We start from the raw sequence: 25,081 nt of genomic DNA, 5'->3' as shown, positions 1-25,081 counted from the left end.
AAATACGCCACTAATAATAATAATAATAATTAATAATAATAATAATGATAAAGTGTCTACGTCTTTCTCTTTACAAATATTACTGTGATATCTGTTTAGTAGATGCTCCAATAGAACAATATGAAATATATCGTTCATGGCCACGAGTAGTACAATCGCTACCTTTGGTGGGAGTGGTCATGGGTTCGATTCCCAATGAGGACACTCAGTTCAAAATAGTAAAAGCTATCTCAGGCCAACCATTCTGAGTCAGTTGTTCTAAGTTTTCCTCAGTCACACTAGGCAAATCGGGGACGACCCGCTCGGGAGAGTAATACTCCCGGAAGTACGTTTTTCCGCGCGCTACTCTACCCAGCTGTTTTACACGCTATCCTAGCCAGTTGTTTTAAGTTCGTCACACAATTTATATCATGAAGTACAAGGGGAACAAAACGAGCCCTGTATCATGGAGTACAAGGGCATAAGTACTACAACTACTTATCTGCACAAAAATAAATAAATCACTTTTTTAAGTATTATTTTGATATTATTTTAATTTAATAAGTGTTATAAAAATTTTAAAAAAATGTAAAAAAAAAAAAAAAAACAACTTTCCTCGGGGTGGGTATGAACTCGCACCAAAAGAGACTTTTATTACTAGCATATAGCGCTAGCCCACTCGGCCACGAAGGCCAACAACAGTAAGCGTTTGATTTCTGCTATTTTAATGCAACGTGGCAAGAAGTGAATAACGCCAACCAATCAGAACTGTGTTTCTCGTTTCTACTTTCGGGAGCATTACTCTCCTGAGCTAGTCCTAATCGGGGTGGTACCCAACATAAAAATCCCAGGTCGTTTCTTTCCCTATTCTTTTCTTCCTTCACAATTCCATAGGTAGTTTCATAGCCATAGATGGCAGAAGCCCAGAAAAAATGAAATATTTTAGTATAATGTCCCTCGATTATGCCCTTTAGGCTAAGGGACGCGGATGCTTAAGACAAGTGAATGATGATGAAAAAATTGATGGAATGAGATTGTGGGAGGAAGCGGGTGTACCTGGGAAAAAAACACGGACACGATGTTGTCCACCACAAACTTACTTGACTGGAAATCGAACAGGGCTTCACACATGAGAAAAAAGTTTTGTGAATGCATACATTTATTCGTAAATTGTCAAGTTGTGATGAATTTTTACTGATCTTACAGAATCACATTTCTTTCTAAAAAGAAAATTATGTATTTCTAATTAAACATGGCTATAAATGAGTTATTCAATTAAATTGTCACATAGTACTTATAATGATATTCCAAACAGTAAACACTATTATGTGAACGGCTTAGATTCAGACTTAACAACTTTAACAGTAATTACTTGATTGACTAAATAACATTTTTAATGGGAAGGGTAGTCGTTGATACTGCAGTTCTCTCTTTATAAATATCTGTTTCTGCCTTGTAATGTCTAGCATGTTGAAAATTTCATATCTTAAAAAAGCTTTCCAATATCAAACTTGCTGTATTGAGACCATTTTCAACTCTTTTTCTGAAATCACGTTTCACAAAAATCACTCTCAATCCGATTTTAAGGAATATACTAAACATATTCGTAGGAATTGTAACTTCAAGAAAGGCATTATAATCAAGTACATGTTGTATGAACTTGTAGATTATTTTCCATGTTCCAGACAGTTCAAAAAATAACAATGAAATTACAGTAAGTCGGAAGCAATTACACAAACTAACAAAATTTAATAAATGTACAGTACAACATTATCCTGTTGATATTTCTAATAGTCATAAGATAGCTAAAGTATTTGAAAGATTTAATTTTAAAAATGTAAGTATTGTGTCAAATTATAACTATACGCACAAGGTATGATCAAATAGTATGGTCAATGTGGCTACACAGTGCCATCTATTGATCTTGTATCCATTTCAACTAGTAAGGCCAGTAGCATAAAGCTTTGGTACAGTCAGTGTTGAATTTGAACTAGTTGTGACATGTTAGTTGGCTTCCAGAGGCTAAAGAGAGAGGACGTGTTAAAAGAGTGTCTGCCGTGGTACCATCATTAAGTTTTGTTCTAAGCTGCACAAAAGTGTCAAAGAAGCACAAGAAATGTGTATGGCGATTAAGTGATGGCACTGAAGACTGTTTTCAAGTCGTATGAGCCACTAAAAACCGGCTAGAAGCCGGTTGAAAAGGGGAACGATCGACGCATCCTTCGACGTAAAACAACAGATGAAATCGTGCAAAATGGTACAAATTACTTGTTAAAACTGGCTGTTCGAAAACTTTCCAAATAAAAAAAAAGAAAAGAAAAAGAAAACTAACTGTCTTCTGAGTCCGTAAAAAGCATTTTAACTACGGATTAAATGAGCAGATGACTTTTTACTTTACGAAGAAAACGCGTCGTGCCACATCTTGCTTTTGATCCGCGAGTTTTATTATTATTATACCGAAAAAGCCATTCATGTCTGTCCACATTCACTATGCTCTCCAGATATAGCACCATGCGACATCTGGCTCTTCCCAAATATTAAAACTGTCCTTAAAGGAAAATGTTTATACACTATTTCTGACATTGAGAGGGCCACGACAGAGCAGTTGAACGCTCTTCCAAACGAAACCTTTCGGAAATGTTTACAGTCATGGATTCAACGTTGGGATAAGTGCATTGCTAGGCAAGGACAGTAGTTTGAAGTAGACTAAATCTAATCCCATGTAAGATTATTACTTTGTTTCCAATAAAATTATTCATCGTACATTTTGATCACACCTCATACATTTAGTCCATATTATTATAGTTTTATAATTAATAATATACCATTTGTACTGAATATGACACAAGTCCAAGTTAATGCAAATGTCAACACTTCCAAAATAACACACAAACACAATGCAAACAACTTTAAATAAACCTAATCTAATAAGCAGTATTGCTATATATTATTAGTGTATGTTTTTATACTCTAAACTAGCACACATATCAGTTAACATGTTTTATGGCACTTATAATCGAAATTCTTTGAAATAGACCAACAGTTCACTAACCATTTTCTTTGCAAATGTAGGTTTGTGAATCTTTTTTTTTTTTTTTTTTTTTATCAGTTCAAGAACAATATTTCTGGGCATGAACTCGCACATGAACAATTTAACAACAAACATTATTGGGCACAATATTGTTTAAAAACTTGTTTTTCTTAGCACTGTTTTCTTGTTTGTTATTTTAGTACGTTATGGCTAATTGCTCAAAATCACTTCTCGCTTTACTAGATAAGTAAGTTACCCTTGTACATCATGTCTGTGATATCAATTATTAGAACATTATTGTACGTCAACTCACAATACGACGGTTTCAGTTGAATGTTAAATATCTTGTTCTATAGTTTTGCTAAATATGGTCTCAGAAGTTTGTATTCTTCATATTAGTACAGATTAAATAAAAAAATCACCTGGATACCATCATGTAAAATTTTTATCTTGAAGCACAGTTATCGTTGAACTTTCAGCACATTCTTCATTCCTGTGACGGATTCTTTAATATGAACTAAACATTCATTACCTTTATATATAGTCTCTACGGTAGCACTAAATAAACAGATACTAGCGCGTGACTCTGATTTTCCATCAGGAATTTTCTGCAGTTTCTTAACGTCTGTAGATTTGTTAGATTTAGTGGAAAATCATTATGTGGATATGTAAAAGTATTAAGTAGTAGTTACACTATATTTTAAATGTCTGCACTATTTTGTACAAGTACAAAAAGTCATGCAAAATAATTATCAGCAGACAATTACATATTTTCGTGACAATACTTTTAAAATATGAACAAGACATAAGAAACTATGCTTATGTATTCAGCATTCACCTATTCTTCAGGGTTCTTGAGTGTATAGTCCTGGCCGGACCCAGTAGATTTGATGTTTTCTTCACGAATTCTTTTGTTATGTGGCTCATTTAGTTCGCATGACACTGTATATAATTCAGACTCCATCCTCCTTTTACGACCAAAAACCTTATCACAATTATAGTCTTCCATTGGAAAATGAAGCTCTTCGCAAGTACAAGGTTTTGCAGAAAATCCAGCTGTACTATCGGAAACAGAATCAGTTTTGTAACGAATGTTCAACTTTGTAAAATGTCTGACTATATTGTCCATATGATCGTCTGTGGAATTTTGATGTTTGTCCTCATCATCAGAAGAGTCAGAATCATGGACACCTGTAACATACCACTTCGTGAATCGTGGATCAGTTTCAAATAGGCAGTTCAGTGTTTTCTGAAAATAACTTTCTACTTTCTCTAACATGTTCCTATAGTCATCATCTGAATCATTTTCATCTTCGTTCTTCTCTCTCATATCACAAAAGCTGCAGGATTGCACCTTGAAATCAACGAAGTTCTTATTATTGTTCGTATGTCTGCACTTTTTATTAGCCGGTGGTTCATTCTCTGGCTCTACTTGTTTGTTATCTTCATAATCATTACTTTGCTTCGCAATACGTTTCATTTTTCTTCTTGAATAGTTCGATAATGCTTCACTATATTACGAGTTTGTTTAACACAAAGTGGTTAAAGATAACGCAACATCAACTGCACAGAATAAACAATTTTTACCTAAGATGAGCAAGTTTATACATTCATTCTTTTCGGATTTTGTAAATTTTCAAATTAGCGATTTTGCAAAAACTTATCACTTTGTAACTAATACGAAAACTAACTATATTTTTTGTTGTAAAAATACGTTTGAGTCAGATTTTATCTTTTCAAAAGAATATTTACTAATAACATTGAAATTAAGTCAAGGTTTTAGAAGCAAGAACGTCGGTTTAATATTAAAGAACTACCGCCTTATGCAGAGTCGTTTTGACGTATGATTAGCTTCATGCTAAAAACCTGACTACCTGCAGGAAACATATGTTAGTAGAACTCTTTAGTATGGCACTAATCACGCTTCATTACGACTCTCCATAAGGCCCCTAGTTAGTATAAGTTGTTATAACTGTTAATGTTCTCATTAAATGAAACTGGGTGCAGACTAAGAATAGTCCATCAAAGTAAAGAATAATTTTTCTTTCACATTTTTTGCTTTAAATGATTCCCTACGACGGTCTCGATTTTATTACCTTGGAGCATGTCCAAATAATTGCGCATAAATTGATGTCCTGGAGATGACTACGTGCTATCGTAGTGCCTGCTATGACATTACGAAATTCACTCCCAATGGCTTAAAAGTTTTTATGGTAGAAGTTATTCATAGCTGCAAATTACTTTATGAGGACTTCCCCTTATAAATGCATTCATTCGGACGTGCGCCATAAATCCGACTGTGCAAAATACACAAACTAACTTTTGCTAGGTGGCCGAAAACCCGAGATAGCTATATAACCAAGTAAGCGTAGGAGCGAAGCAGGAGGGCCCCGCAATAGCAAAGATTGAGTCCGCAGGAAGCAGACACTTCAGCGACGGAGGGTATGAGCATAAGTGATGATAATGAAAATAATATTTTATAGCAGACAAAATCATGTAGAGCACTTGTAATGGTTTCAGACTTGTAACTCTATACTTGTAAATATATACTTTTTTTTAAAAGAATTGTAAAAATGTTCCACCGGTGGAAATTAGTATGTTACACAGTCGTACTTCATATGCGTATTTTGCGGCAAACGCGAAGGACATATTTTATGCCATATCAAGTGTGTTTTTTTTATCCTAATTTATGCATATACCCAACGTTACAAATGCATCCCACGGTAGAGCGCAGATTCCCCTTGCTGTTCTCATAGTTACGATAGCATTCGTGTTTTTTAGTGGACGCAGTGGTGCCCACCCCACCTTATGTCCATGACGCACCCCCCGCAATTGTCTATCCATAGGTGTTTTTACACCCCCTCAAACACATTTATATAAATTAACCCCCCAAATATTTCAATGACGCAATTTGTGTCATATCCCCTCTTGTGGGCACCCCTGGTGCAAGTTTGTTGATTTCCCGAAGTAGGCTCATGTTTTATACTCAGCCGTCGTAAAGTGAATCTGCACCATGTAATATAAAATCTTCTTTAATAAACCCTTTCTAAGGCAGTAATAATGCATCTCGTTAAAAGATAATATTTCATGAATGTATGCGTGATCTAAAGAACGGTAATACCGAACAAAATTAATTCTTCGCCAATATCAATAATCAAATTAAATTTTGATAAACATCATGCTTATTAAGCATGATGATACTTTTTCAGCATATATTAAATCTTACTTGCTGTCCCTGAACATTATTCAATACAAACGGCTTACAAATTTTATAAGTCGGGATAGCTCAGTATGATATTGGGATATATTGTTTGTAAAAAAATTGCCAAATACATTTAAGTGTTTCAACACAATGCTAAAGTAACATACAACTTAAAACTCCAACATAAAGTTTTACAAAATAGGTGCAGGTCAAGTTTAGGTACAGCACTCGATGCAATTGTAGATAAATTATAATTCTTTCACTAATTTCTTTCTTATTGTTCAACACAAGATTTGCGCTGGGCGACATAATACTCCACTTAGCATAGATGGAGGAAGTTCAAGGTGGCCACCAGAAGTAATTGTTGAAAAATACCGTTTCTTTTACGAATTGCGAATAAACCAGCGCCCATATATGCCATAACAAGTAGAGTGCTGAACACAAACCAATATCGTGGGCACTGAAAAATAAGAAAGGTCATCTGAGTCAGGGCAGGGTAAGATGGAGGGCTTACGCGGGAGTACGTTCTCAGGCAACAGGCTCGTCAGCGTAGGTGGGAATACGCACGTAAACAAAGGCAGTTGGAAATACGTGGGTTTCACAATGATACGAGTTCTATAGCACTTGTAATGCATTCACATTAATAACAATACACTTGTAAACATAAATACAGTGTTTTTATACTGCATAAATTCTCCGCAGGTGGAAAATGGTATATAATACAGTTATAATTCATATGTATTCACTTATTTTATCTCTTGAAAACAGTTTGTAATACTTTTACCCTAGAAATCCTATATTTGGGAACAAATACAGCTGTTTTATTTCCTATTTAATTCTGCCGCGTGCAGACATTTATTCCTTATAAATGAGTCTTTTCATGTAGAGTAATAAATTTTGCAAAATACGCTATGCATAAACGTGACCGGTACCCCATAATGTGCATTATAACATGTATTTTTAAAAGAAGGATATGATACATAGTATTTCTTAGCTTTGCTTGGTGAGCTTTACGCAGGTTAATATTATGCATACTTTACTGTGCAGTTTTAGTTTAATACTCTCATTAGAAATAATTGCTGAAAAAATCCTTAATTATTTATCATTCCACTTATTTCGGTAGACAATGCATTAGGCTATATGACAATATACCTATTTCATACAGGGAAGATTTGAGGGAGCCAACATGAACGTTAATAAAAGTGTAGTTTTTTTTTTTTTTTTTTTTTTTGCTGGAAATGTCACGTAGCACCGTAGAAATTTGCAATCGCCTAGTGTGTTTCTATTTTACTAAATGTAAGAAATAAGAATCAGAATTATCGCTATAAATACATTTAAAAAAAAGTATTTTCCTCTTATTCTCGCCGAAATTGACATTAATGCCCCAAGCACTCGTGTTCTATTAGCTATTTTCCATAAGACTATGTACGTTTGTATACAAAGGATATACAGACCGCAAACTCCGCGAAAATCTGGAAACTTGGGGAGCAGTAGCGCCTCCCAACCTCCGACGACGGAACTAACCAATCTATCTTTCGTCACATAAGTGGAAATTTCGAAAGTAACGCTCTCGGTTAGCACGTGGTGAAGGAAACAGCAGTGTGTGTGCTTTGCAATTGTATACGTTCACACTTGTTTTGATTCAAATTAGTTTGTACTACTATTTTAATAAAGGATTTAACAGCGAGGCGAAAGATGACAACGAAGGAATCCAGGCACAATGCAAGAAGTTGTCTGGTTTGCGGAAAACTGAAGAGGGAAATTGGCGAATTCATGTTCGCCATCCCAATATATGCGTTTAGGTAAGTAGGCATATATTTACTTTATTTTGTACATATATAAAAAAAATAAAAAAATAGTTTAAGTTTGAGAGCTTATTACTACTTCCTATCTTAAATTCTAATCTCTTTTATCTAGTAGGTCGAGCATATAGATTGACGGATCTTTTTTTTCTTAAACCAGAATGTTCTTGCTTGTGGATGGAAGTTTTTATTTTTGCTACGTATCCTACCTGAAGGCGTACAGCTAAGCAAGAATACGTCTTAAAAGTGATGAAGGCCTGATACTTTTGTGTGCCGATTATGAATACGGGGATGTCTTTATTAAAATTTTGAGTTAAAAATCTGTTCATTTCAAAATAACGAGAGATGCAGGTGTAGTTCTGGCGCACCACATCTTGGAAGATTTACAGGCAAAATGCAATAGGCTACTTTGCATGAAAATATGTTTATAAACAACAAATTTCTGAGGCAACAGAATTAAATACAAAGTAATCTGGTTGTATTTTAGGTTTACAAGTGAGGGGTTCTAATGTAAAATCATTAAGTCCTTTATGACGGATAAATAAGTGAGTGCGTATGAAAGATCTAATGGTATTTTCGGCCTTTGTTTACGATTTGGGGCCAGCTTTTTCTCTTACCTTTTTGCGATATTCTACTCAGATTAGGTCATTTCATGGTTCCATATGTTAAATTAGGTTAGGTTACCAATATCTAATTCACATGGTGTTGCCGAGCAAGAGTTAGCAACTAAAGGCGAGTTAGAGCCCCGCAGGGCACGCTGTTTTTTGTCTTCGTTACTAATCAACAAAATTCCACAGTTCGCTTTTTTCCCCACATACCTCACTGTAAAGTTCGGTAGCTAAATTAGTTAAGGTTTTCATTACACTTTACTCAAACATCAATCGCCAGTCACCACTATCAACTCACTTTTCCTGTATATCATCCTTTTTTTTTTTTTTTTTTTTTTTTTGCCAGTTTTGGCTCCCGATCTCTAAATTATTATTCAATTTCCCACCGGTGATACATTTCTGCATGTGTACAGGGCCTGTAATTTATGTTTGCAAGTGGAGCGTTACTAGTATGGAACTATGGCCAGTGCTATTGAAACTCGTATCATTGCTAAAACCCTCTTCTTTCCATTACCTTCGCTTCAGCGCATACTCGCCATCGGTCGTTCTTTCAGAAAAGCTATTCCGGGGGGAACTGCTGGTAATATTCTATTTATTATTATAGTATAGACGTATTATTTTGGTGTCGTCCGGGGGGCATTCTGAGCTCCGCGGCGAGGGGCAGTGCCCCCCAAAAGCATGTCTGGAAGAAACACTGCTCACCATCGCTGCAGAGCAGACCCATCAGCTTCGCTCTGCCCTGACTCGGTTAGATAGCATTAGTACTTTTTATTGGTCACCTAATACGGGTTGGTTGGTTTTTGGCACTGTAGTTTTATGTTACACATCCAAAAGTCGTATTTAGACGCAAATCTTATAAGAATTGTAATTTTTCAACAATTACTTGTGATGGCCCCCTTGAATTTTATTTATCCCGAGTGAGATATCAAGTGTTTTAGGGGGCAATAAGAAAGAAATTGGGTATTTAGTTTCTCAACAAAAGGCCTATGTTTAGCAGAAGGGGTCCAGCTCTTTTCTCTAAAAAGTGTTACAATTCGGGTAATTTCTGTTCACATTCGGTTAGTTTGTTAGGTCAGGTTTGTTTAGTTAATGTTATAGGGGAAAGTGGGGGAATACCACGCACTTAAGGTAAATTGTCCAATATCTCATTGTAAATCAAACAAATTAACGTGAAAAAAATGTATGCTGTAACTTAATCATTCTAGTCTCATATGCGGTCCTTAGTAGTGCTCCTTCATTTTCACAGGTTTTGTAAAATTAAATTTTGTGGAAAAGGGAAAACGCGTGGTATTCCCCACGATATCGGGTAATCACACGCATGGCATCGGGTATTGGCACGCATTATTACTGGTACAAACTCCTTTATGTAAAGCAAAATTACACTTCATATCATAATACAAATAATACACATGCGAAAATGTACTGTGACACACTCCTTTAATTAAGGTATTAGCAATATTGAATACAATTTCTGCACTTGTGGAATTGATTTCTAATGTTCATAATAACGTTTAGGTCTACTTCTAATTTGTTTCTTCGGTTATATTCACGTTTTCCATCAACATCAAATTTTCGCGTTTTCTTTTCAACTTTGTTTTCTTGTTGCTTTCTTCTCTTTCTGAATTCAGCATCTGCCAATATTCATTTGGTTGGAGTAGAAGTTAAGATTTCTGAATGCTTTTTGTTATTTCGAGGAGTTGCCTTAGCAGGGCTGGGGATAGGAGAGATCTGTGAGACTTCCACAGCCTTATTTTGTAAACAAGACGGTTGGACAAACAATGGTAACTGTTGAGATGATGTTCCGGGTAGTTGATGTTCATCTCGATTTAGCCCTACTTTCGTCGAAGATGGTTGTTCACTTTGTCGTAGGTCTATAATAGTTTGAGCATCAAAAAGCAATTGGGAATTCATTTCTTCAGAAGTCTCTCTTTCATCTTGAAGTTCCACGGCCTGGAATTGCTGAGCAACTTCAAAATCTTCTTTTCTAAAAGTGTCCGGCTCCAAAGGACAAATACCCGCTTGTTTAAAACCATTAACAGCTTTGTCCATATTTGCTGCTTTTAAATAAGCTCTATTAAAGATCTCGGCTAAGTCATATGGAGAAATCTTTTGATTAACAGTGTGCATTCTTGATTAAAATATGTTTTAAGGGGACCGAAAAAGTTAAGGTCTAGCGGCTGAAGTTTATGTGAGGTATGCGGTGGTATTGTGACCATAACGATTCCTTTCTCCTTACAAAAATTATAAATTTGTAATGAAATATGGCTCACGTGATTGTCCAAAATAAGTAGGACTGGATCATCTGTTGTTGGTTTTGCAATAAGAGCAAAATGTTGTAGCCACTTGAAGAAACATTTTTCATTGCTCCACCCGTTGTCAGTACACGAATATATATATCCATTAGGTCCTCCTTTCTGCAGCTGAGGTGACATGCGTTTCCTCGGGTAGATAAACCCGGCAGCACTGAAACAACATATAATTGTAACGGTTTTACCCCTTTCCCATGATATTACTGCTCCAAGCTGTTTCACTCCCTTTGGACCCAAAATCCGCCCTGGTTTCTGTACTGTGAATATACCTATTTCGTCAACGTTAAAGATCCGATCTTCGCGAAAATGATATTTTTCGGTAACTTCTGTCAGGTTGTTAAAGTACCGTTTCACTTCTTCTTCATTGAATTCGCCGACCCTGTTAATATTTATTGCTTCAGGTTTCCTTAAACTTATCGTGGAATTTCTCTTTAAAAACAATTCCAACCAATCCTTCCCAGCAAGTCGAATTTCTTTACTAAAATTGTGCTTGATATTATTAGCTTCTGCGTATTCATAAGCTACTCTGCGTAGTTCAATTGGAGACATTCCGTAAAATAACTTGGCTAAATTTAAAGCGTGGCCAGCAAGTTCCGCTTCTTGTGTAGAATTGAATACAACTTTTCTTCCCATTTGTTTAGAACAGACAGTCCCAGCTTTCATTTTTGTTCTTAATGTAGCCTCATGTATTCCAAAAGATTTTGCTACTTCTCTAATTTTTCGTCTGCTGTTTATTGCTCCTATGGCATTTTGTAGTTGTTCCAATGTCCATTTGCATTTCTCTGTTTTCCTAACATAGTGTCGTGGCATCTGCAATAAACATAAAAAAGAAAAAGAAACGCAGCATAAGATTTTTTGATATCTCCTTCGTGAAGGGGGAATACCACGCACAATGGACGAGATGCGTGCAATTACCCCATTCCAAGAAGAGAAAGAAAAATTGAACCTTCCGCCGTTTCACGTCGTTCGATATAAACAGATTTATCATGAACTTACTACTAACACACTGCCCTAAAATACTGCATACACAAAATAAAAATCAACTAAGCATTTCAATACATACCTCGAAATTTGCCCAGTAAATTAGAAGAAATTACAGCTAAACAAAGTTTCGTCATGCCACGAATCACACGTAGCAGCAACTGGCGCCTCGCTGATGCGATATGAACTTCATAGCCTAAACTAGATAGCAGCACTAATCTGAATCAGTTTCGAAGCATTACAACTGAGATAATAGGGTGCGTGGTATTACCTCGTCGCGTGGCATTTCCCCACTTTCCCCTATTAGTGTAGCAGTCCCGCATAATTTTCCAAAAAATGATAGAATTTCGCTTATTTCTACTAATATTAGATTAGCTTAGGTTAGTTTGTTCGGTGAGATTAAATTTAGTTATATTATGTTACGTCTAAGTACTTGCATCATTCATTTTATGTGCTTCTGGACCCCTTGTACTAAACATACATCCTCCAAAGTCACTTGGTAGTGATTCTCGCTCAGTTGGTAGTGACTCAGGTTCTTTATTTGTAACTGTGATTAGTATAAATACATGTAGACGTATTGCATAAAAACTACAGTGCGTAAAACATGAACCAACTTGTGCTAGGTTGCCAGTGAAAGTACGAGTGCTATATAACCTGGTCAGAGCAAGGGTCCACAGTGGTCCCGGTCGTTTGCAAGAGATTGCAGCCGTAGGAAACACGCTAAAAGTAAACCTCTACGGAACGAGTAATGCTTAAAGAGTGCTTCATTCGTAGTGCTGCCATATGTCCGTATTTTGTACGGGCTGTTTGTATTTTTTTGGTCCGTATTTGACAGTTTTTGAAGCTGCCCGAAAATTTCCAAATCAGAAATCGCTAAGATCTGGGGCGAAAAAGAATATAGCTAACTTATATTTTAGTTACTATTAATAAAGTAGCCTATGTTTGTGAAAAGTGTATTGGTTTTCCATTCCAGGGTTCTTTTTGTTAGATTTAATGTACAGTATGTAATCTAATGGTATGATCTATTATATTTATGTTAATGATAAAAAAATGAAATAACATGTTAGTTTTTTCAATAGTGATTTAATTATAACAGTAAAAACGGTGATTTCTAGGTAAAAAGAAATTCAAAATATCTATTGTATGTTTGGGCACCATACCTTTGACTGGTCGTCATTTTAAAAGGCGTGTCTGTATTTTGGATCAATTGAGTTGAATTGAGTTTGGTTTTAACGTCCCATTCAGCAACGAGGCTATTTCAGACATGGGCCTACTGATTAACGTGGAATCCGAACCTTATGAGCTCCCGCCGGTAATCGAACCCGGGTCTCCCACGCCATAGGCGCGTACGCTGACCGCTTAACTACGAATGAGTTATATTTTGGATTTTTTAAAAAAAATATATATAACAAGCTATTCATTCGGCTTCTCCAATTACAAGAAGAAATTTAATGCTGTGTGAGGAAAGTTTTACCCCCTAAATACAAAGCAACCTGTGCTAGGTCGCTACTAAAAAGCACGAATGCAATCTAACCGAGTCAGAGGAGGAACGCAGCAAGGGGGCCGAGGGGGTGTGTCTTTAGGGGACAGGCGCGTCAGTGGCGATGGGTTTGTAAGCAGCTACTATATTCCTGTCTATATACATTAATTTATCATACATTTAACTAGGACAAAAATATGGAATCTTGAACAAAATAGTTTAAAAATTTAATATATAACTGTGCGTGCAATATTCGTACCTGCATCTCATAGTTTTTAATCTTTTCAGGTTCATCAAGAATAAATTTTGAAGATGGGATTCTTGTTATGTATGATGGTGCTTGCTATGTGGAAACAACGACTGAACTTCCTCATGATGCTGTTAGAGCCAAAGTTGTGTATCGCCGCACTACAGTTCCAAAAAAGTACAAGTGGCCAATCACTACTTATGAGTGTGTGTATTCCTTCAAAGACATTATTAAGAAATTGAATCCACCAGTTTCAACAATCAGAAATGGAAGATATGCTTTGTTTCCAGACATTTAAGAATTTCTTAGAAGTTGCATTTATCAATATTAGTTGCTTGAACGTATAACATACTGAATGTAATACTAAATTATTTTGAATACTAGCATGTGAAAAATATAATTATAGAATTCTAGCACACATTTAACTTTTTTAACTGAATATTTTTGTATCACAAATAATGAAAGATATTCGAAAATAATTTTGAAGAAAGTAGTGTGAAAAGTATGTTTCTAGATTACACCTCATAGGATAATACTAAACCCATATGTCGTGTTCGTCAAAAGTATCTTTCTATGTTACGACCTATCTGTAAGTAGTCATGACTTCCTCTTGCATGTCAAGACCTTACCTCTTAAACAAATAAATCATAACTGTAAAATAGTGTAAGAGCTAACACGTGATATGCTTTAATCATACTGTTGTCAGTGTACACCTATATAATGTTGACAATATTAACATTTTTTTAAATTATTTTCAGCCACAGAAAAAATAAACTTTTCAAAGAGATTTTTTTTTAAAGGGAAATGAAGAAATTCAGGAGTTGATAACGCGCTTCACTAATTTTATCGTTGCTCACTACGACCTAAATTGAATGCTTAAACCTCTCTAAGGTATTTACATTCGTAATAGTTCAGATCATTAACGTATTCATTTTTTAAAATCGCAAAAACTAAGAGGGACGGTTTTGAGATTTTTTCTGTTATTCTAGTAACTTGAGACCATATCACTGTTAAGAGTGATACAATTTCGCTGCGGGATAATTGCGGACATATGGCCGTATCTAACAGCTTTATATAAATGAGTTTTACTGAAGCCAAAATTAAAAACAAGCGAGGAATTGCCTATATACGTTTCAAACTGTTTTAATGTATAATATGCAATTACGCATTGTGATCTATAAAGAACAAAGTTTGTTGAAGAGTGAAAAGATTCCATTCATCATTCAAATTGGATCAGTAGATGAAACATTGTTTCTAAATACGTTAAATTTAAATTATTACAGTCTTTTTTGTTTATGTATTCACATTAAATATATTGTGTTCTAGAATTGGATACTTAATCTAAATTTAACTAAATTTTACTGTAACCATTCTCAATAAATGAACCGGATTTTATTCTGCGTGTTGTATTTTGGGAAACTTCATTCCTTTATTTGTCTTTCAATTTGTTATGTAGGATAGTGGAATTTATATAATTTTAACGATAAACTGTTTAATTTCTTTATTATATACGATAACTGGAGAGAATAATCAATTTTCACACTAAATATACACAAAATATACGTGATATAAAATTGTTATTTCCTCCATTTATCATATATATGTGTGTTCTGTAGTGTAAACAGTGATTGCCCAAGTTGCGGTACAGTCAGTACAGGCTAATGCTTCAACACCGACTTTGAGTGATAGAGTGTATGACTGTTCTGGAACAATAAGTAGCGTAGTGGTTAATGCATGGATACGGTAAGATAGAGATCCAGGTTCAAATATTAGTCCAGTCGTGCATTCTCTCACCTCTTGCATATAATTTGACTTAGTGGAGTTTTTTTTTAAATATTAGTCTATGTCGAGCTCATATGGAAATAGTTTGAAGCAGGGTGGAAAAAAATCATGATTTTTTTTTTTAAAAAATCATTTTTGTTGATTTTTTTTTATTTAAATCGATTTTTTTGATTTAAATCAAATCTTTTCTCCTCGCATAATACAAGTTGCGAACTGAAGAAAAAGCATTAGGAATTAGTATTAAATGCTAATTATGCCATTTAAATGAAAGTATTGGGGTTGAATTTTAAATTATCCCAAATCTTTAACCTATATCAATCCCACATAACGTTTCTTAACCCTTTCAAATTATGACTCTTTTTAAAGGTAAATTATAGACTTTCAGTCAAGCAGATCATGGTACATGCATCACTCTCTTTAGAATAGAACAGCTTTTGAAACGGTAACATTCACATTTCCCTATCCGGTCTCTGAAGCGGGAAATTTTGAGTAATCGGCATTTTTTCTTCTTTTTTTAAATTTTGATCCCCTCTGGATTTCCCATGTTAATGCACAGATCTCAAAATCAACTGGGAAATACTAATGGGTGTACTGAATGTGTGTACAAAATTTCAAGCTTCTATCTTGAGTAATAAGGGTGAGGAAATTATTTAACAATGAGCTAAGAACGTTCCCACAATGCCCCAGATGACCCGGATGTAATATAAAAATTTCCTCAGACATCCCTATTTATCCTAGGATCATGATTTGTACATTATTCTCTTCACAATAAAACAAATTTTCAAACAGTAATGTCTCCATCATGTATCTGGGGGGGGGGGGGGGTTAATCACGAAAAAAGGATTTTTCTGTTAAAAATATATTTAAAAAAAATAACTCTGTGGACCCCTCCCCCTGTTTTAAAGCAGAGATCTGAAAAATACTGAGAGGTCCACTGAGTAAATGTGCAAGATTTCAATCTTGTAGGTGCAAAAGTAAGCCCGCGAAAAATAATATTCCCCAAATATCCCAGATTCCCGTATAAAACAGGATCTCAGGTAACAGTTTCCTGAGACATCCCTATTTATCCTAGGAGCATAGTACGTACATCATTTTCTTCAGAATAGAACAGCCTTTCAAACGGCACCATTCAAATGTCTCCATCTGAGGCGTGAAAATCACGAAAAAAGCTATTTTTTGTTTAAAAAATATTCTTTTTAAAAACATTTTTGCCCCTTTGGACCCCGCTGTTTCCACGCAGAGATCTGAAAACATCTGAAAATTATTAAGGAGTGCACTGAACGAGTATGCAAAATTTCAGTCTTCTGAATGCAAAATGTAACCCGCCAAAAAATAATAATAATACGCATAACAAAAAAATATCTTTTTAGATTTATGACGTCATCACACACTATACCTCAACGCAGAAAGGCGTGAAAGCATATGTAACGTGTTCTAAAATGCCTCCAGTCCGGAAGAAAACGAAAAAAAAGCTTTATTGGTACTTTTTTAATTGAATAATGATGATTCTACCCTATCACCTAAAAATAGGTTATATAATTTAAAAGGTTAAGCATTAAGGAAAAAGAACAGCAACGTTTATCAAAATGACACTTTTTTTCACAAAAGTTACTGATATTTTTAAAAGCTCAGAACTAGCTTGCGGCGTGAAATAAAATTTCGCCTAAAGTTACAAAATTAACAAAAAAAATCTTTTCTGGAGAGAGGATAGAGCCCCACTAAATACGCTCTATTATCTGGGAACAAACAAACAGGCACGCACAAAAAAAGGATTTTCGTCTTAAATGTCGATGGTAATTTCCCCGTTGGAATAGTTAACGATTTTAAAACCCAAACCCAATGTTGCAAAAAGAAGAAAGCAGGATTGCTCCGTTGCCTGTTCAAAACGGGATTTTCCCTAATCATCCTCTGCATGACACTTGTTTTCATACTATACCGTATATTTGAGTCTCATTATATTATGATTATTAACTTCCATAATCGAAATAACAGAACAGAAACAGTATTTTACTTATTTTCACTTTAAATTAATTTATTTCGGAATTCGATTTAAATCAACGATTTTTATTTAAAAAATCAAGTGATTTAAATCAGACTGATTTAAATCAATCCACCCTGGTTTGAAGTGATTTGTAACATTTTCGTGCTGCAATCGATACTTACGAATAAAATAATTAAATTCTAATACCTTTCACAGCTATCATAAGAAGTTGAGCTCTTTTCTTAATCAACTTCGAATCTTGTTTTCATATAGGATATATCATCTTCGCACACAAAAATAATGTAGTTTTGGAGGAATAAATAATAAGTATTTGTACCTTGAATTATGGGCTGATAGGAACTTGAAGTTCACTCTTTCATATTCTGAAAGTTCGTAAAAAAAAAAAAAAAGCTGCTTGTTAAAGTTTTTAAAATTAATTTATTAGTATTATTCATTCTCTCAGCACATTATATCGTTGCTGCGCTTCGATAAATCGCTATGTGACATTTTCCTCTAATATGTCTGACGAAAAACGATATATTCGACCGACTACGTTACGAGCGTAAAGTTGTGTTTAATTTTGTAATAAGTGCCTTATATGTAAATTCTTAAGTTTTCTTTTAAGAAGGAAACAAAAATGATATTTGCTAAAATTGTTAATGATAAAAAAAAAAAAGTCCTCTGCAAATATGCCAGTTCTGCACATATCGGCTTTTCGAGGCACGGTCACTATATTCCGAAATTGAGTCAAGACTCAACAGTGCGCAAAACATTTTCGTTTTGTAAGGCAAAATTGCTATTTTCGACTTTTCTGTAATCCATGCAGTACGGAATTATGGATAACAAATGTAATGACCAATCTTAGTTTCCCTTCTTTCTTTGTTTTTATTGGTAAGTAAATTTAAATATAAATCGAGACTATATTATTTATTCATTGTGTATGCTAGAATAGTGATTCTCAACCTAGTGAATTACAAGTGACTGGCACAGGATTGTTCATACGAAAGGCACGTTGCTGAAAATTAACGTTGTCTCGGTATAAGATATGGGGAAAAAGCTTAAAATATGTAGTAACCATTGTGTACAAGGATTTTTTTGTCGTCCAGTCCTATCGAGAAAATTTAAGTTTTTACCGATATATTTTACTTAAGAGTCGCCACTACAAATTAGATACATACAGGTTACTAACTATTTTCGACTGTTCGGGATAAATTAAGGTGCATTGCACTATTTCTAATTAGTTTGTCACGTGAGAAGCTGTAATGATTTCCTTCATTTCAGTGATTTATTTTTAACTAAAACTTACTTCAAATCTAACTGATCATTGAAATTGATAAATGCTAATCAGAGAGAACCCACTTTTGAGCTTAACGGTGTTCTAGATTTATGCTATATAAATTGACTGGTGTCCACCGATTTGCTGTTATTAATGTTCAGTAGAGCCCAATGGAATGTGCCTACTGTGAAACATTTGAATTTAATTCCTGGGCAAGTTCATCTTGTTCGCATGTATGTCGCCAAGGGACGAAAGCACTTTTTTTCGGCGCACGTTTTTTTTTTTTTTTTTTTTTTTATAGTTTCATTTACATCCCACGCTTTACCTCCGACACTACAGGAGACTGTGATAATGAGTTGGACGATAGTAGGAGGAAGCAAGTATGTCTTGGAAAAACCCACTCATACATCACTAAGCTCATATGTCGGGAGCTGGAATCGAACCAGGGAGCTTTGTGCCAAAAGTGAACACACTACCACTGAGCTTACGTGACGTCTTCGTTGTACGTGCTCTCAGGTTAAAACCAAACTGGTTGTAAGATTCTACTTTTTGGTATAGTTTTTTATATTTCCCATTGAATTTAACAGTATCAATTTTAGCTCATAGTGTACTAATACTTGTCAAATATAGTGAAATGTATTTGTTAGTGCCCTCAATATTTTAAGAGAATAGGTTTACACTATTTAACTTACACTTATTACGAGTTACTTCCAATGCATAGCTGTCTCCGAAGCGGACACGGTTTCTTAATTGTGGAGCATTTACCTCTAATGTGTAGGGTCCCTGGTTACCCCAGCCAAATAAATTTGTGTGAAAACGACATCGTGTCTGTGGGTTTTCTTAGGGTACTCCCGTTTCCTTCCACTTTCTCGTTCCACCTATTCTTCCCTCCTCATTCTCTTGCCTTAATCATTTGTCTCCTTTACCCTCAAGAGCATAATCGTGGGACGTCAGAACGAAAGATTTCATTTTATTTTCATAGCTGTTTCCCCACCTTGCTACTGAGCTCCTCCGTGGCTAAGCGGTTAGCGTACGCGCCTTTGGCACGGGAAACCCGGGTTCGATTCCCGGCGGGAGCTCATGTGGTTCGAATTCCACGTTAATCAGTAGGTCCACGTCTCATATAGCCTCGCTGCTGAAACAGGACGTTAAACTTAAAATCAATCAAAAAACCCACCTTGCTACTAATAGATTTGTGTACACGGTGATGAGTTCTGTTACCGGACAGGAGCATCATTTCAGATTTTGCTTGGGGAAGGCCAAGACTCCTAGATATAAGTCAAATTTCGCGTTTTTCACTGATTTACTATTTTATTGGTAAAAGCTATATGTCTCAAACTCAAAGGGGGCAATTGCCCCTCTCTGCCCCCTAAATGACGCCCCTGTTTCCGGATACTGTAGCAGTTCACCTTTCAAAATCTTTCTAAACACTGTGGACGCAATATTTTATAATTAAAGATTGCAACAAAAATCGAGAGGTATTAAGCTATTTAGTATAAATTCTTTCTGCTATAAAAATTAAATATGGAATATTCTTTTTTACATTTGTCAATGAATGTACAAGGAGTTATGTGTACACGGATACAAGTTTGGATAAAAATGTAAGATTACATTTCCGGAAGGAAATTTTATATTCTTTTTATTTCAAATATTACCCTTTCGCTCCTTTAGTTGCATTTGGGAATCAGCTTTTTCTGTTGACGTACTTTGATATTTTGAAAGGGAACTCTGAAAAAAGAAAAGAAAATAAGACGAATATGTTAATATAGGGAAAAAAGCTGGAAAGGAATGTCAGGTCTAGGCACAGTACAAGAAAAACTGAGCACTAGCTAATCTAATCTTTCTGCACTGCGTCTAACACTTGAGATGCAAAGCAGACGAAAACAATCCGCTGGTTACTATGACAACCCGTGACGTCACGTCCACAGACCGAAGGCAGCGCCATCTCACCCGGGACGATACTCGTCCCTCCCACCTAAGCGCTGTTTGGCTCTTTCGCTGTGAAGACGATACAAACTGATTTCAATAGCACATATTGGAAGTTACTCGTCTGATGTGGTTCTTCAGATATAAGGCCTACAAGAAAGTTTTTGACTGAAATATATTGGATCTTTTGATCCGAGAACAGCAGTTTTGTTATTTGTTGATCCAGTTCTGACTACACAGCTAGTTTAGGCGGCATTGGCGTGGAAAAACTCGGGCTCGATTTCCATCGAAACTTATATGGTGGACCTATATATTATGAAGCCTCGGTAGTGAAACGGAATTAATATCAGTGCAAAGAGGTAATTTTGATGATACTTGTTTCCTTGCGTCTTTTGAACTTAGTTTTTGTCTATTAACTAGTAAATTTGAATTTTCGTAAGACGTAACAAATTGCCATTCTATTTTCCAGTGTTCCACGATTATGCTCTGAGGCTAAAGGAGACTGTGATAATGAAATGAAATGAGATCTTTACGGCCCACGATTATGCCGGCTAGGCTAAAGAAGACTGTGGTGATGGGGAATGAATGAAATGGGGAAAGAAAGTGGGAGAACCCCGAGAAAACTCATGCACACTGTGTTTGTCCACCGTAGTACGGCGGTAATGAGATAAACGACAATGGTAGAATGGACATGGAGGAAATAGGGAAGCCCAAGAAATGGCATGCGCATAATATTTGTTCTCCACAAAACCAAACTGAAGCTGGGATCGAACCAGGAACCCCACGCACTAGAGGAGAGTGGTCTGCCAGTGAACTACCGAAACTGTGAAATATTGTTGCTTCGAAGATATACATTGCTTCAATATCCAAGATAGATGTTTTATAACTAGATGAAGATATTATTTTTAAGCGTTACATCACCTTTCAAACCCCACCACTCATAATATTTTCCAATTGGATTACACTTAAATAAATATGTAAAAATATTAATAATAATAATAATAAGTAAATACAGGATAAATGGAAAGTCAAAATTTCTGTCACCTTTAACCCTCGGAGACTATCAATGGGGCGTGCCCACCAAAGTATACTTTTTGTAATTACTTTTCAATTCATTTCCTTAAAATTGTAAGAAAATATGTTGTTGCTCAAAATGTTTAGCTAAAGCGAATACATTACGGTGGTTCAAATTGAACTTTAGTGTGACTCATAAAACTTGCTATTTGAAGTTGGTGGGCACGTACCTCCGCTCCCGTTGGTAGAAGATGTGACTGACATTTAGGAGTGTCACTCCTAGATGTCAACACAATAGCTGCTAGTCTTATCCTCTTCACTTCAATCTCTGCAGATTTTTGTGAGAGTTTGTCATTTATTTCTTTTGCGAGATATACAGGTATTTAATCTTAACAGGTGGGTACAAAATGACCACCCTTGGTAGTCCATGTTACAAAAAATGCATAGGTAGTGCGAGGGTTAATACTTTCCATTAAATCTATCTGGACTTTGTTAAAATATTTCGAATTAATTATTCGTAATTTGTCAATGTGTTACTGTGTACTATTTAAGCTCCAATAGTACACTTGATGTAGAAACAATGAAACATTGAAAATGGAGATGTTTACAGTATGAAACCATATTACTGATTACTTATTTATTTATTTAAGCATCCTATATCCATTACCGGGACGTGATCAATGGCCACGGAAATCTGGTTGGAATCTGCAACAAGGATATAGGGGAGCAGAGTTTACTAGAGATGAAAAATATACAAGATTTTCATATCCTAGACATACTGCGAGAAACGGACCTAATGGAGGTCTTATATTGGAAACCACTATCAACTCTTCAACATTTGAAGCTCCATGCGACACACGCTACACTGGATATCAGGTTAGCTCTCTATTCTTATTTGCATCAAAGTGAAATGTGAGTCATTTTGGTGGAAAACTTGCAACTATTATAATTAGTATGATTATGCTACGTATTTAACAAACTTAAATTCAAAGTTAGAAAACTATAAGTACTGAATTGTTATATTTGATTTGAGTAACAATCATACGATCACAATGTACCGAATAACTTTATTTCTAGAAGTCCGAAAGGAACGTCGTGCAAAACCTATCTTTGTGGAAAGCAAGTAGAATGAAGTTGCCCAAAGATATTTGTTTACAAATGTGTTAGTACTAGCCGAAATCATGCATTACAGGGGTTGCAGAAGCCCGTGGGTTGAGGCCAATACAACAGAGGTTGTATGATTTTAGAGTGCGGATTTGGAGAATTGCAGAATAAAACACCGAAGAACAGAAAGATCAAATGAAAATATCCCACTAAAAGAAAAATCAACTTTAATCTTGACATCACACTATCAGCCATATTACTGATTACTGAAATCATTATTTAAACAGAATTCAATTATATTATTGCTGAAACGTAATTTTCATTGATTTATTATTGGTTTCCTACTTAAATACTGCCATATGAGAAACAATTCACATGCAAGGTAAAGGGCTATAATCATGCCAGGACACCAATATCGCCATTTGATTTTCAGTTGCTTATTGTGGGTAATTCGTGCAAGTGGGAGCACATTGCTTCATGTTTCTGTGTAAGAGGAACATTAGTTTTCGTTAGACGCATGTAATTGATTTCTGCGTGCGTTTTACGTTGGGTACGTTTCAGTAATTACATGGTAAGTTTTTCTCTAAGTTCTATTTTGATTAACTCACTTTAATTTATCTGTTATGACGAAATTTTGGCCTTGCTAAATTTCAGTCAGCGGGAAGTCTACCCACGAAATTCTGGTCAAGTGAGAAGTTGACCCGCGGGGTTTTGGACGGCGGTGTTTGACTGTCTGTGTATCAAGCTAAGCATATATTTTGATTGTTGTTTCCTACTGTAATGTATCTTTCAACATCGAAGCCATATGAAGCACTCCAATTTACCTTTAGCCAAATTTGAATATCAATATTGATAATAGAAAAATGAAATAAAAATGTAGTACATTCGTATTGCACTTCAAAGTTCCATTTCTAATAATACTGTCTTCTACCTAATACTCTCTAAACGAATAGAAATAATGATGATACAAAAGTGTGTTGTTGTAAGAAAAATCAAAACAAAGTAAATTGGTAAGTAAGGTACACAGAATATCTTAAACAAAACGCATCTTTTGTTATCCGATGGTGATCCAAATAGTAATTACAAGTTCCTCTACAACAACAAAGTACGTGGAGTTACTTCAATTCCTGGTAAAACATAGAAATATCATGCTTATCTTGCTTTTCTGCTGCCTCTAATACATATTCGAAACGTCAGGTGTGGGAAAACCGTATTCATCGGTAGCGAGTCGCCGTTTCCCGATGCGATTAACAGAAAGCGCCGTTGTGTGCGGCCAGTGAAGCAAGCACTAGTAGAGATACGAGGAGGCAACGCAAAATTTGTGCAAATTTGTTGTGCAAGAGTCGGTTGAAGTGAAAGCATTTTTACGGAGATACATTTAACTCTTCTGTTCCGAAATGTACACAATCAAAGCAGCCGAAGAACGACAGAAGCGGAAGGGCCGCAAGGGAAAGAAAAATTGCGAACTCTGGCAAATAAATGTTTTAAGCTTGACCTTGAGAGCCCTAAAACGGTGGTAAAACTGTGCAAAAAAGACGTTTCAATTTTATTTATTTATTTATTGACAATGTTGCCATCACTTTCAGGCACGAAAAAATGTTATACCTAAGGGTATTACAAATTTTTTTTACCAAAAAATCAGCGACGTCTCCCCCAATTTTTATTGTTTTTTTTTTAATTTTCAAGACGCGGAAAGACAAGGGAAATGCGCTTCGATGGTTTTGAAAATGTTGCACATTTACACCTACATAGTATCTACAATCTGTGAAACTTTCAAAATATTTCGACCAACCCCACAAAAATTTTATATATATATATATATATATATATATATATAATAAAATTTTGAGCATGTATGATACGATAATTCGGTAAGGGAAGGTGGTAGGGGTTCAAAAAGTTCTGAGGTAATTTTTGGTCGAGGGTAACATTTTGGGTCAATAACGGCCCAATTTGGATTTCACTTTCTTAGTAGGAAAGGTCCTTTACCATTATCGTTTCAACGTTTATCACCATAAAACAAAAACGGTAACAGCGAAAAGAGGTGTTTTGCAAATGATTCAGCGTAAAAAGACAACCATTCAGAACACTTCTACTAAAACCGGAAATGGTTCATAGTTGCTACTACTTTGTGTTTCAAAAATGATTTTCATCGAGTGAAAGATAGCGAGCAGGTTTTTTTTGTTTTTTAACGATTTTAGTGTCTCATACTACATATCATGACTATCCGCAGCATCCCAGCAACACGGGAAGTGGTTGAAATTTGCTAGTATTTCCTGCTTTTCATACTTATTTTATAAAACGAGTACTGAAAGAAATAGCAAAAAAAAAAAAAAAAAAAAAAAAAAAAACTTGACAG

At 35.3% G+C, this 25,081-nt stretch overlaps 1 protein-coding gene and 1 long non-coding RNA gene across 5 annotated transcripts in view; both read left to right on the top strand.

The window, feature by feature from the left end:
* The window catches only part of LOC145674429 (pickpocket protein 28-like), a 216,180-nt gene that overhangs the window by 106,504 nt on the left and 84,595 nt on the right, over nucleotides 1–25,081 (top strand). For all 4 annotated transcript variants that reach the window (XM_081744475.1, XM_081744476.1, XM_081744478.1 and 1 more), the window contains exon 8: nucleotides 22,269–22,494. In XM_081744475.1, the coding sequence (XP_081600601.1) occupies nucleotides 22,269–22,494 (226 nt within the window). The remainder of the gene's footprint in view (nucleotides 1–22,268; nucleotides 22,495–25,081) is intronic.
* Nucleotides 7,749–17,457, top strand: LOC145674433 (uncharacterized). The gene is made up of 2 exons (XR_014128930.1): nucleotides 7,749–8,014; nucleotides 13,681–17,457. It is a non-coding gene; the product is annotated as an uncharacterized LOC145674433 (long non-coding RNA).

This window comes from Thermobia domestica, chromosome 17 (genome assembly GCF_964235325.1).
Source record: "Thermobia domestica chromosome 17, izTheDome1.hap1.1, whole genome shotgun sequence".
NCBI lineage: Eukaryota > Metazoa > Arthropoda > Insecta > Zygentoma > Lepismatidae > Thermobia > Thermobia domestica.
The sequence above is the reverse complement of the archived record's forward strand: the minus strand, read 5'-3'. Positions and strand labels throughout refer to the sequence as shown.